The sequence below is a fragment of the Hypanus sabinus genome, unplaced genomic scaffold (assembly GCF_030144855.1).
Source record: "Hypanus sabinus isolate sHypSab1 unplaced genomic scaffold, sHypSab1.hap1 scaffold_983, whole genome shotgun sequence".
NCBI classification, from domain to species: Eukaryota; Metazoa; Chordata; class Chondrichthyes; order Myliobatiformes; family Dasyatidae; genus Hypanus; species Hypanus sabinus.
The window spans coordinates 135,969-149,587 of NW_026781839.1; the positions used below are offsets into that span (position 1 = coordinate 135,969).

At 43.6% G+C, this 13,619-nt stretch overlaps 1 protein-coding gene across 1 annotated transcript in view; it reads left to right on the forward strand.

Annotated features, from left to right (window-relative positions):
* LOC132390601 (S-antigen protein-like) overlaps positions 1–13,575 on the forward strand; it is a 109,843-nt gene extending 96,268 nt beyond the window's left edge. Inside the window, exon 2 of the mRNA XM_059963205.1 lies at positions 13,512–13,575. Within this exon, the coding sequence (XP_059819188.1) occupies positions 13,512–13,575 (64 nt within the window). The remainder of the gene's footprint in view (positions 1–13,511) is intronic.
* Positions 13,576–13,619: the final 44 nt, after the last annotated feature.

A 13,619-nucleotide genomic window follows, 5' to 3' on the forward strand; every position in this document is an offset into this window, starting at 1 on the left:
GTTCTGATGGTAGATAAGTCTCTTGGACCAGATGGACTACATCCCAGAGTTCTGATGGTAGATAAGTCCTTGGACCAGATGGACTACATCCCAGAGTTCTAAAGGTAGATGTGTCATTGTACCAGATGGACTATATCCCAGAGTTCTGAAGGTAGATAAGTCACTTGGACCAGTTGGACTACATCCCAGAGTTCTGAAGGTAGATAAGTCACTTGGATCAGATAGACTACATCCCAGAGTTCTGAAGGTAGATAAGTCTCTTGCACCAGATGGACTACATCCCAGAGTTCTGAAGGCACATCAGTCACATGGACCAGATGGACTACATCCCAGAGTCTTGAAGGCAGATAAGTTACTTGGACCAGATGGACTACATCCCAGAGTTCTGAAGGCAGATAAGTGACATGGACCAGATGGACTACATCCCATAGTTCTGAAGGTAGATTAGTCACTTGGACCAAATGTAATACTTCCCAGAATTCTGAAGGTAGATAAGTCACCTGGACCAGATGGACTACATCCCAGAGTTCTGAAGGTTGATATGTTACTTGGACCAGATGGACTACATCCCAGAGTCATGAAGGTAGATAAGTCACCTGGACCAGATGGACTACATCCCATATTTCTGAAGGTAGATAAGTCAATTGTACCAGATGGCCCACATCCCAGAGTTCTGATGGTAGATAAGTCACTTGGACCAGATGGACTACATCGCAGAGTTCTGAAGGCAGATCAGTCACATGGACCAGATGGACTGCATCCCAGAGTCCTGAAGGTGGATAAGTTACTTTGACCAAATGGTCTTCATCCCAGACTTCTGAAGTTATATAAGTCCCTTGGACCAGATAGTCTACATCCCAGTGTTGTGAAGGTAGATAAGTCATTGGACCAGATGGACTACATCCCAGAGTTCTGAAGGTGGATAAGTCATTGGACCAGATGGACTACATCCCAGAGTTCTGAAGGTAGATAAGTCATTGGACCAGATCGACTACATCGCAGATTTCTGAAGGTAGATAAGTCACTTGGACCAGATGGTCCACATCCCAGCGTTCTGATGGTAGATAAGTCCTTAGACCAGATGGACTATATCCCAGAGTTCCGAAGGTAGATAAGTCGCTTGGACCAGTTGGACTACATCCCAGGGTTCTGAAGGCAGATAAGTGACATGGACCAGATGGACTACATCCCATAGTTCTGAAGGTAGATAAGTCACTTGGACCAGATGGACTACACCACAGAGTTCTGATGGTAGATAAGTAATTTGGAGCAGATAGACTACATCCCAGAGTTCTGAAGGTAGATAAGTCCATGGACCAGATGGACTATATTCCAGAGTTCTGAAGGTAGATAAGTCCTTGGACCAGATGGACTATATTCCAGAGTTCTGAAGGTAGGTAAGTCCTTGGACCAGATGGACTATATTCCAGAGTTCTGAAGGTAGATAAGTCCTTGGACCAGATGGACTATATTCCAGAGTTCTGAAGGTAGATAAGTCCTTGGACCAGATGGACTATATTCCAGAGTTCTGAAGGTAGATAAGTCCTTGGACCAGATGGACTATATTCCAGAGTTCTGAAGGTAGATAAGGCTCTTGCACCAGATGGACTACATCCCAGAGTCCTGAAGGCAGATAAGGCTCTTTGACCAGATGGACTACATCCCAGTGTCCTGAATGTGGATAAGTCACGGAGCCGATGGACTACATCCCAGAGTTCTGAAGGGAGATAAGTCACTTGGACCAGATGGACTGCATCGCAGAGTTCTGAACGAAGTGGCTGAAGAAATTGTGGAGGCATTAGTAATGATGTTTCAAGAATCAATAGATCCTGCCATGGATCCAGAGACTGCGAGATTGCAAATTTCACTGCATCCTTCAATAAAGTATGGTGGAAGAAATGAATTAATAGGTTGGTTTGCCTGACCTCAGTATTTGAGATGATGTTAGAGTTGATTGTTAAAGATGAGGTTTCAGAGTACTTGAAGCACAGAAGCTGGACTTGGTGTAGATCATGCCTCTGCTTGTGTCAGTGAGGCTTTGCAGGAGTCAAGGAGGTTTGTAGTCTGGTAGCAAGCAACCATCATAGTCACTGTTCTTGTGATCACAGGACCCTTTCCAACATAGTTAATGTGGATTGCTGCAAGTCCGATTCACTGAGGTTTTGGCGGACAGCGGGGGAAGCTTCATGGCTTTGGTCATAGTGAGGAATAGGTCTCGACACAGTATTACAGGCGCCAGGAGAGAGACGGAGAAGCAGAGCGTTCCACCGGGGGCGGCGTGGCGCCTCGTTCAGCCTGAAGTTGGTGCTGCCTCCCACTCCCCCTGTATGCACTCCGCAGAAGACAAGCTGTATTTTGGTCAGCTGCAGATTTCTGTGGCATTCATGGACTCAGCTTCTGGACTATTTTGTTTGCTTGCAGATAAACAAAGGAGAATCAGTAGATGTGGTGTGCTTGGATTTTCAGAAGGCCTTTGACAAGGTGCCGCAATGAGGCTGCAGAGCAAGAGGAATTGCAGAAAAGATCCTCGCACACATGGATAAAGCATTGGTTGATTGGCAGGAGGGAAAGAGTGGGAATAAAAGGAGTCGTTTCTGTTTGGCTGCTGGTGTCTAGTGGTTATTTGGATGATATGATTGATGGTCTTGCGACCAAATTTGCGGACAATATGAAGGCAGGTGGAGGGACCGGTAGTGTTGAGGAAGTAGGGAGGCTGCAGAAAGATTTAGACAGATTAAGAGAATGGGCAAAGTAGTGGCAGATGGAATGCAGTTTAGGGAAGTGTATGGCTGTGTGCTTCGGTAGAAGAAATAAAGCAGAGATTATTTTCTAAGGGAGAAAATTTAAAAATCCTATATACAAAGGGACTTGGGAGTCCGTGTGCAGATTTCACTTAAGGTTAACTTACAGGTTGAGGAGGAGAATTACAATGTTGGCATTCATTTCAAGTGGACTAGAATACAAAAAGAAGGATGTAATGATGAGGCTTTACAGAACGGTGGTGAGGCCTCCCATGGAGTACTGAGATCAGTTCTGGGCCCATTAATCTAAGAAAGGAAGCATTGACATTGGAGAGAGTTTAAAGGAAGTTCATAAAAATGATTCCGCAATTGAAAAGTTTATCACATGAGGAATGTTTAATGGCTCTGACCTGTACTTGCTGGAATTTAGAAGAATAAGGGAGTATTTCTTTGAAACTTATCGAATGTTAAAAGGCCTAGTAAGAGTGAATGTTTCCTATAGTGGGGGGAGTCTAGGACCTGAGGGCAGATCCTCAGAATGGAGGGATGTCCATTTAGAATAGAAGTGTGGAGGAATTTCTTTAGCCATAGGGTGGTGACTCTGTGGAATTCTTTACTACAGCTGGCTGTGGAGGCCAGGTCATTGGGTGTATTTAAGGCAGAGGTTGAATCCTGATTAGGCCAGGCAATAAATGTTAAGGGGAGAAGGCAGGAAAATGGGATTGAGAGGGAAATGGATCAGTCATGATTAAATGGCAGTGCGGGCTCATTTGACCAAATGGCCTAATTCTGCTCCTGTGTATGTCTGATGGAGTTCAGTGGGGCGGGAGCAGAGAGAAACTATTTGCCTACCCAGGCAGTTAGTTTTCTAGTTCTTGAATAGGAAGTAGAGGCAAGCAGTGTGGCAAGGGAACTATGAGTCTCCTTGTGAATCCCTGGCCCAACACCAATCAAAATGGAGGAGGACCAGACGGGGTCCTGCACGGGACAGTTGTACAATGGGAGTAAACAGAGATGTTGTGCACCAAGAACTGAAGCTCACAGTTACACCAACAATTGAAAGACCCCATCATCATCTAACCTCCCTCTGGCAGTCTCCAGATCCTGCAGAGAATGATTCCAACACCTCAGAACTTACAGAACTGGGGTAAATACAATGTATCCACAACACTGACTAAGAAAAAAATTGCTCCATTTTGTTCAGCATAAAAAGCTGCCATATTAAAATCATTAACTGCAATATCATCCATTTGTTTTTGCAGAAATTTGTTCTGTAATTTATTACTGTCTGTATGAAGGTGGATTTCATTGCTTCTCTCCTGAAAGGCCGGGCTACTTTTAAGATTATATCTCTATATTCTAAACTCCAACAGAAAAACAATCACATGTTCAATCAGTCCTTCCAGCACCCTACAATCCTCACTCAACCGATATTCCAGGGAATAAAAGTCTAGTTCATGACCAATGCCAATCTTGGTGCCCTAATTGTATTCAGGTAAATTTGCACAGCTATCTTGCAAAGGCAAATTATCTGCAATTTACATTTTGAAATTTGGACACCTAATGCCCAGCTAAGCCTCTATATAACTGCAAACTTATGTCATCTTTCTTTAAGAGGTAAAATGTCCAGTCTGTGAAGTGCAGAATTAAATACAATATATTGAAACCAGGACTTCTGATAGCTTGACTAAAGGTTTGAGTTTCTGTATTAGAAGGTCACATGTTCAAATCTCTTTACCGGGATTGGATCACACTCTCCAAGCTCACCCACAAACATGGCACTTTTGTTTTTCAGGTGACATTTTAAACAATCTATTTGCTTTCTCAGATTGGTAATAACTTATCTGAAATAAGGCCAAGGACATGTTTCTTTACAACATACTAATGCAGAGTCTCAACCTGATTTGTCGACTGTTCCTCTCCCTGTGTTGCTGTGGTAGTTTTCTGGTTTTTGTTCTAGTTTCCAGCATCATCTTGAACTCAGATTATCTATCTACGTCAAATGGTATATTTTCATTTGCTAACTGCTTTTGACATTCCAATAATACTCTTTAAAGGTCATGAAAACCTCTGCATAATGCAGGGTATTTTCATTTTTATTTTTGTTGCAAAATTTCTCCCTTCTTATATCTTAACTCTGCAGATATATATATTCATTTTAATTTTGTTTTATACCTAATTCCAAGTTAGTAATCTATATACATGGTATCTACATCTCTGTACTTAATTGCTCACTGTTTCCATAACATCTTGGCAGCTTAAAAGTGAATAAATCCTGAGGACCGGATGAGATGATCACCAGCTGCTACAGAAGGTAAGTGAGGAGATTGATGGGCCTAATAGAGACTTTAAGTATTCAAAAAGGGCAGCAGGAATAAACTGGGTAATCTATATATCAGTGGTAGGAAAATTATTGAATAATTGCAGAACACAATTCACTTATATTTGTAAAGAGAACACTAACTCAAATTTATTCAGCACAGCTTTTTCAGGATGATTCTGTCTGACCAAATGGATTACATTTTCAGAGGCAACAAGCTGTATTGATGATAACAATGTCATAGGTGTAGCTTACATGGACTTCATTAAAGCATTTGACAAAGTCACATGTGAGAAACCAATCCACAGGGTTTCAACCCATGGGATCTCATGAAAGTTGGCCAATTAGATCCCAAAGTGGCTTGGCAATAGGGAGCAGAACTCTATGAAGGAGGGTTATCTATATGATCAGAAACACATGGCCAGAGGTTACCACGGGGATCAGTACTGGGACTCTTGTTTGTTATATCCACTTATGACTTGGATATGAATGTAGGAGGTATGATTAGCAAGTTTGGAGATGATGTGTTATTGATGATGAAGAGGGTAGTCTTAAGATTAGAGGAGGATACTTATCTGTTGGTATGACAAACAGAGCAATGGCAGATGGAATTTAACTTGAAAAGGTTGTGGTTGTTGGAGGACGTATAAGGGTAGGGCCCTGCTGAGGGCCAAGGGACCTTGATGTAGGAGAATCCACAGAACAGACAGCAGAGGTAGTAAAGAAAACATATGGGATACTTGCTTTTGTTAGCCAAAGAATGAAACATAAGGACAGGAGACAATCATATAGTTTTATAAAATTAAGTACTCTGTGCAGTTCTAGTTGCCACAATATAGGAAGCACAAGATTGCACTGGAGAGGATACAGAGAAGATTCACCAGGCTGTTGTCAGGGATGGAATGTTCCGGTCATGAGGAGAAACTTGACAGGCTGGGTTTGGAGAAGGCTGTGAGGGGAGGAAACAACATTACTGTATGTGGGGCATAGAGAGGGTAGAGATTGGAAAGTTCTTGCCAGAGCAGCTGTATCCATAAACTAGAAGGTACAGATTTCAAGTAAGGAGCAAGATTTAGATAGAATCAGAAAAAGAACTTTTTCACCTAATTACAATCTGGATTGCACTGCGGAAGAAGCTGATGGAGGCAAGAACTGGTTCAACATTTAAGAGGAATCTAGATGAGGATTTACTTCTCCAAGACACAAAAGCAGTTCATAGCCCTCAATTGTTCATTATTTTACATTAATTACCTGGAGGAAGTAACAGAATGTAATGTTTCAATTTTGTTGATAATATGAGAATAGGTGGAATGGCAAGTAATGATGAGGATATTGTAACTCTGCAATGGGTCATATAGCTGGATAGAATGATTGCATGAAAAACCAACAAATCGAGTTTAAAGTGAGGAAAATATGAGGTCATGCACTTTGGTAAAAGGATTCAAAAGGCAAACTATTACCTAAATGGAGATCGAGTGCAGGTGAATGAAATCCAGGGGAATCTAAGTATTCCAGTGCATTGATTACGGTACGCAGCGGAATACCCAGTGCTCTGATCACAGTAAGCACTGGAATACCCAGTGCTCTGATCACAGTATGCAGCGGAATACCCAGTGCACTGATCACAGTACGCACTGGAATACCCAGTGCTCTGATCACAGTATGCAGCGGAATACCCAGTGCACTGATCACAGTACGCACTGGAATACCCAGTGCTCTGATCACAGTATGCACCAGAATACCCAGTGCTCTGATCACAGTATGCACTGGAATACCCAGTGCTCTGATCACAGTATGCACCAGAATACCCAGTGCTCTGATCACAGTATGCACCGGAATACCCAGTGTGCTGATCAGAGTACACACCGGAATACCCAGTGCATTGATCACAGTACGCACCGGAATACCCAGTGCGCTGATCACAGTACACACCGGAATACCCAGTGCACTGATCAGAGTACACACCGGAATACCCAGTGCACTGATCACAGTACACAACGGAATACCAAGTGCGCTGATCACAGTATGCACCGGAATACCCAGTGCTCTGATCACAGTACACAATGGAATACCAAGTGCGCTGATCAGAGTACACACCGGAACACCAAGTGCGCTGATCACAGTATGCACCGGAATACCCAGTGCTCTGATCACAGTAAGCACCGGAATACCCAGTGCTCTGATCACAGTATGCACCAGAATACCCAGTGCCCTGATCACAGTACGCACTGGAATACCCAGTGCTCTGATCACAGTACGCACCGGAATACCCAGTGCATTGATCACAGTACGCACCGGAATACCCAGTGCTCTGATCACAGTACGCACCGGAATACCCAGTGCATTGATCACAGTACACACCGGAATACCCAGTGCGTTGATCACAGTACACACCGGAATACCCAGTGCACTGATCACAGTACGCACCGGAATACCCAGTGCACTGATCAGAGTACGCACAGGAATACCCAGTGCATTGATCACAGTATGCACCGGAATACCCAGTGCATTGAACTGTGGCAAGGCCACAGTTTTAGTTCCTTACCTAAAATATACTCACATTGGAGACAGTCCAAACAAAATTCTTCAAGCTAATTCCCGAGGTGAGAGGATTGTCCTATCAAAAGAGGCTGAACATTTTGAGTTTAGGAGAATGAGAGGTAAACTTAATGAAACATACATGAAGCTTGATGGGGAAGATTTTGAAATGAGATTCACAAAGCAGGAGACAATGTTGCAAAATAACCAGCTGGTTATTTAAAACTGAGCTGTGAATACATTTCATTTCTCAGAGGATAATGATTCTCTGGAATTCTCAGTCCACAGGGGTAGTAGAAAACTGATCATTAGATATATTTAAAGTGAAGATGCATTTTGATTTCTAAGATTGAAGAATTAAGCAGAATTGGCACAGAAGGGAAACATAGTACACAGAAAACCTACAGCACAATACAGGCCCTTCAGCCCACAATGCTGTTCCGAACATGCACTTACTTCAGAAATTACCCAGGGTTACCCATAGCCCTCTATTTTTCTGAGCTCCATGTACCTATCCAGGAGTCTCTTGAAAGACCCTTTGAGTGTCCTGTGGAATCGGACCCTAAGATCCCTCAGATCGTCCACACTGCCAAGTGTCTTACCATTAATACTATATTCTGCCATCATATTTGACCTACCAAAATGAACCACTTCACGCTTATCTGTGTTGAACTCCATCTGCCACTTCTCAGCCCAGTTTTGCATCCTATCAATGTCCCGCTGTAACCTCTGACAGCCCTCCACAATATCCACAGCACCCCAATCTTTGTGTCATCAGCAAATTTACTAACCTATCATCATCTTATACACCGCTATCAGGTCACCTCTCATCCTGCGTCACTCCAAAGAGAAAAGGCTGAGTTCACTCAACCTATTCTCATAAGGCATGCTCCCCAATCCAGGCAACATCCTTGTAAATCTCCTCCGCACCCTTTCTATGGCTTCCACATCCTTCCTGTAGTGAGGTGACCAGAACTGAGCACAGTACTCCAAGTGGAGACTGACCAGCGTCCCATACGGCTGTAACATTACCTCTCGGCTCTTGAACTCAATCCCCAGGTTGATGAAGACCAATGCACCATATGCCTTCTTAACCACACAACCTGTGCAGCAACTTTGAGTGTCCAAAGGACTTGGACCCCAAGATCCCTCTGATCCTCCACACTGCCAAGAGTCTTACCATTAATACTATATTCTGCCATCATATTTGACCTACCAAAATGAACCACTTCACACTTCTCTGGGTTGAACTCCACCTGCCACTTCTCAGCCCAGTTTTGCATCCTATCAATGTCCCGCTGTAACCTCTGACAGCCCTCCACACTATCCACAACACTTCCAACCTTTGTGTCATCAGCAAATTTACTAACCCATCCTTCCACTTCCTCATCCAGGTCATTTTTAAAAATACAAAGAGTAAGGGTCCCAGAACAGATCCCTGAGTCACACCACTGGTCACCAACCTCCATGCAGAATATGACGCCTCTACAACCACTCTTTGCTTTCTGTGGACAAGCCAGTTCTGGATCCACAAAGCAAGGTCCCCTTGGATCCCATGCCTCCTTACTTTCTCAACAAGCCTTGCATGGGGTACCTTATCAAATGCCTTGCTGAAATCCATATACACTACATCTATGGCTCTACCTTCATCAATGTGTTTAGTCACATCCTCAAAAAATTCAATCAGTATGACCTGCCCTTGACAAAGCCATGCTGACTATTCCTAATCATATTATGCCTCACCAAATGCTCATAAATTCTGCCGCTCAGGATTTACTCCATCAGCTTAACAACCACTGAAGTAAGACTCACTGGTCTATAATTTCCTGGGCTATCTCTACTCTCTTTCTTGAATAAGGGGACAACATCTGCAACCCTCCAATCCTCTAGAACCTCTCCCGGCCTCATTGATGATGCAAAGATCACCAGAGGATCAGCAGTCTCCTCCCTCACCTCCCACAGTAGCCTAGTGTATATCTCATCCAATCCCGGTGACTTATCCAACTTGATGCTTTCCAAAAGCTCCAGCACATCCCCTTTCTTAATAGCTACATGCTCAAGCTTTTCAGTCTGCTGTAAGTCATCACTACAATCACCAAGATCTTTTCCCGTAGTGAATACTGAAGCAAAGTATTCATTAAGTACCTCTGCCATCTCCTCCGGTTCCATACACACTTTTCCACTGTCACACTTGATTGATCCTATTTTCTCACGTCTTATCCTCTTGCTCTTCACATACTTGTATAATGCCTTAGGATTTTCCTTAATCCTGTCTGCCAAGGCCTTCTCTTGGGCCCTTCTGGCTCTCCTAATTTCATTCTTAAGCTCCTTCCTACTAGCTTTATAGTCCTCTAGATCTCCACTATTACCTAGTTTTTTGAACCTTTCATAAGCTCTTCTTTCTTCTTGACTAGATTTACAACAGCCTTTGTACACCACGGTTCCTGTACCCAACCATCCTTTCCTTTTCTCATTGGAACGTATCTACACAGAACTCCACACAAATATCCCCTGAACATTTGCCACATTTCTTCCATACGTTTCTCTGAGAACATCTGTTACCAATTTGTGCTTCCAAGTTCCTGCCTGATAGCCTCATATTTCCCCATACTCCAATTAAACTTTTCCCTAACTTGTCTGTTCCTATCCCTCTCCAATACCATGGTAAAGGAGATAGAATTGTGATCACTATCTCCAAAATGCTCTCCCACTGAGAGATCTGACACCTGGCCAGGTTCATTTCCCAATACCAGATCAAGTACAGCCTCTCCTCTTGTGGACTTATCTACATATTGTGTCAAGAAACCTTCCTGAACCCACCTAACAAACTCCACCCCATTGAAACCCCTTGCTCTAGGGAGATGCCAGTCAATATTGGGGAAATTAAAATCCCCCAAAATGACAACCCTGTTATTATTACACCTTTCCAGAATCTGTGTCCCTATCTGCTCCTTGATGTCCCTGTTACTACTGGGTGATCTATAAAAAACTCCCAGTAGAGTTATGGGATGCCCGACACCAGCCCCCTAAGCCTGAGTGGATGTAGTAGTAGTTGTGCAGTTATTGACCCCTTCCTATTCCTAACTTCCACCCACAGAGACTCCGTAGTCAACCCCTCCATGACCTCTTCCTTTTCTGCAGCCGTGACACTATCTCTGATCAACAGTGCCACACCCCCACCTCATTTGTCTCCCTCCCCGTCCTTTCTGAAACATCTAAAGCCTGGCACTTGAAGTAGCCATTCCTGCCCCTGCACCATCCAAGTCTCTGTAATGGCCACAACATCATAGCTCCAAGTACTGATCCACACTCTAAGCTCATCACTTTATTCATAATACTCCTCGCATTAAAAGACACATCTCAAACCATTGGTCTGAGTGTGTCCCTTCTCTATCACCTGCCTATCCTCCCTCTCACACTGTCTCCAAGCTTTCTCTATTTGTGAGCCAACCTCCCTTTCCTCCATTACTTCACTTCGGTTCCTATCCCACAGTAATCTTAGTTTAAACGCTCCCCAACAGTCTTTGCAAACCTCTCTGCCAGAGTCAGGTGCAACCTGTCCTTTCTCTACAGGTCACACCTGCCCCAGAAGAGGTCCAATGATTGTAAATGTCCTGAATCAAGTCCCCAACAATCTATTCCAGCTGCTACCATCCGGGAAATGGTACCGCAGCATAGAAGTCAGGACCAACGGGCTCCAGGACAGCTTCTTCCACCAGGCCATCAGACTGATTAACTCATGCTGATCTGAGTGTATTTCTATGCTACATTGACTGTTCTATTTATTATAAATTACTATGATTGCACATGGTACATTTCAACGGAGACATAATATAAAGATTTTTACCCCTCGTATGTGAAGGCTGTAAGAAATAAAGTCAATTCATAATCATATTGAACGGTGGGGTGTGCTCGAGGGTTTGAGGAGCCTACTGGTTTCCCCATTTTCTTGTGTTAGGGGATGACAATGATATGTTTCTTGTGTTAAACAATGACAGGTTAGTTGAATTACCGAAGAGAGTAGAAGGAACATATTGTAAGTAAATGTGAAATTTTCCTCGTTGGTAGCAAAAATAGGAGAAAAGGAGTCTTTGCATTTAAGGAGACACACTTTATGGAATGGCAGCACAGGCTCCAGACTCTGTGTAATTGTCACTGCTCTTAATAATCGGTTAATGTTCTATTTGGGTGGCCACACATTGGCTCATATTGACTTCCATTTGCCAGTGATTTATCCATCTACTGAGATCTTAAAATTTATTATCTTAAACCAAACTGCTGACATTATCTACCTTAGTGTCACTGAGATAAATGTATAGCAATGACTCTCGGATATTTATGAATGTTTGATCGCACTAGTTGAATCTTATCAATTAAAGTACATACCCTACCCTGTCTATTGCTGTTTAACCTAATTCACATTTAGGTCAAGAATTCACCTTAGATTGCAAAAGTAAATTTACTTAAATCTCTGAGGAGGGACTTCTTCAAATGTTTCTGGAAGCTGACAAATACAATGAAAAGGCATTGCACCACATCATTAGCCTCCTCTTTAATACTCTCCATCAACTCCTTTAAGCATGGTCCTTCCTATTTGAAAATGTGCAGCCTCTATTGAGTGATAAATTAAAGCAATTTCCTGGCAACAAGGGATGGGTAACTTGGTCTGGAAATGACTGATTCGTATCACAACTGTTGAACAATAGTAGTGGATACAATTTTCAGAACAAACACAAAGGTTTTCACATCCAGACATTAACCTACAGTGAGCTACATGGGGCTTTTCAGTGGAATTCATACAACAGAACAATCAAAAGACAAGAGAGTGCTTGCTCTTGAAAGTGTAATTGAGGTTTATTTTCAGAAACCATAGTTACAAATGAGATGCAATTAACAAAAAAAGCGGAAATGCGACTAAGACATGCTTGACGACAGAACTATCACACCGTACATGAGGTAAAGAGGCCTTGGCCTGCTTAGCTCACCCACTGAGGACATTTCTGCAGGAACTCGGGATACAGTCCTTGCCATCTTCTCCTGTAACTAACCTACATTTAACGATCAGTGCCAGTAGTTGTGGAGGAGCACAGAGCCTCTACTGATGGCCACAAGTCTGCCCTCCTCAAATGGGTTCAGGAATGAAGGAGGTGGTGCTGTGGGAATTACACGTGTGTGGGAGAAAGAGATGTTGGAGACCCATACCAGGAACAATAGGAAAGGTAATTGGAGAAGGTACAGGAGAGGGGAAGAGTGGAATGGGAGAGGGAAAAGTAGCTGTGGGGGGGAAGACGGTAGTGTCAATCAGGGGAAGTGGTTGGGTAGGAGAGGGAAAAAGGGGTGGTAGAGGAGAGAGAGAGGAAGGGGGTTAGGGAGGGTGGTAAAGGTTAAGGTGGGCGAGGGGAAGGGGGCAACGGGACAAAGATAATGAGGGAGTGGAAGGAAGAGGAGAAAAGACAATCACTAGCCTGATGACCAACCCTGTACGTGCCTGCTAGCCAGGAGGTGGATCCCTCAGTACCGCTACCCACAATGCTATTGATTTCTCTATCATCCTCTCAGTGTTTGTCTATTTTGGAACTTTTCAATTTCCTGCAATGGCTTCAGTGTGGAAGCTTTCCAGCTGAAATGTTGGGAGGAGCTGCCTATTGAGATGGTCACGGTTGTGGGAATGGGAACCCATTTGACAGTAATGTGTGAGAGACACAGGACATGGTGTGGACTTGTATAAGGGTGAAATTTCTCAAATCTATTCACACAGCACAGAGTTCTTCCTCTCGCTGAGCTGAACTTGAAGTGTGTAATCGCCGCGGAACACTGGTAGAATGGCAATGGTGCTGGTTTCTGCTCTGGTCAGGATTGGCTGTCAGTCATGGGGAGGTACTCCTGCCAGTGCTCAGATTCTCTGTCAACAGATGCTCAGTCACTTTGAGCAAGGCTCGACTGAAGTGGGGAACAGGTTCTGTGTGCTCGGGATGACAGCTGGCTGGTGAGGGCTCCCAGTCCCAATCCTCCGAAAGCTG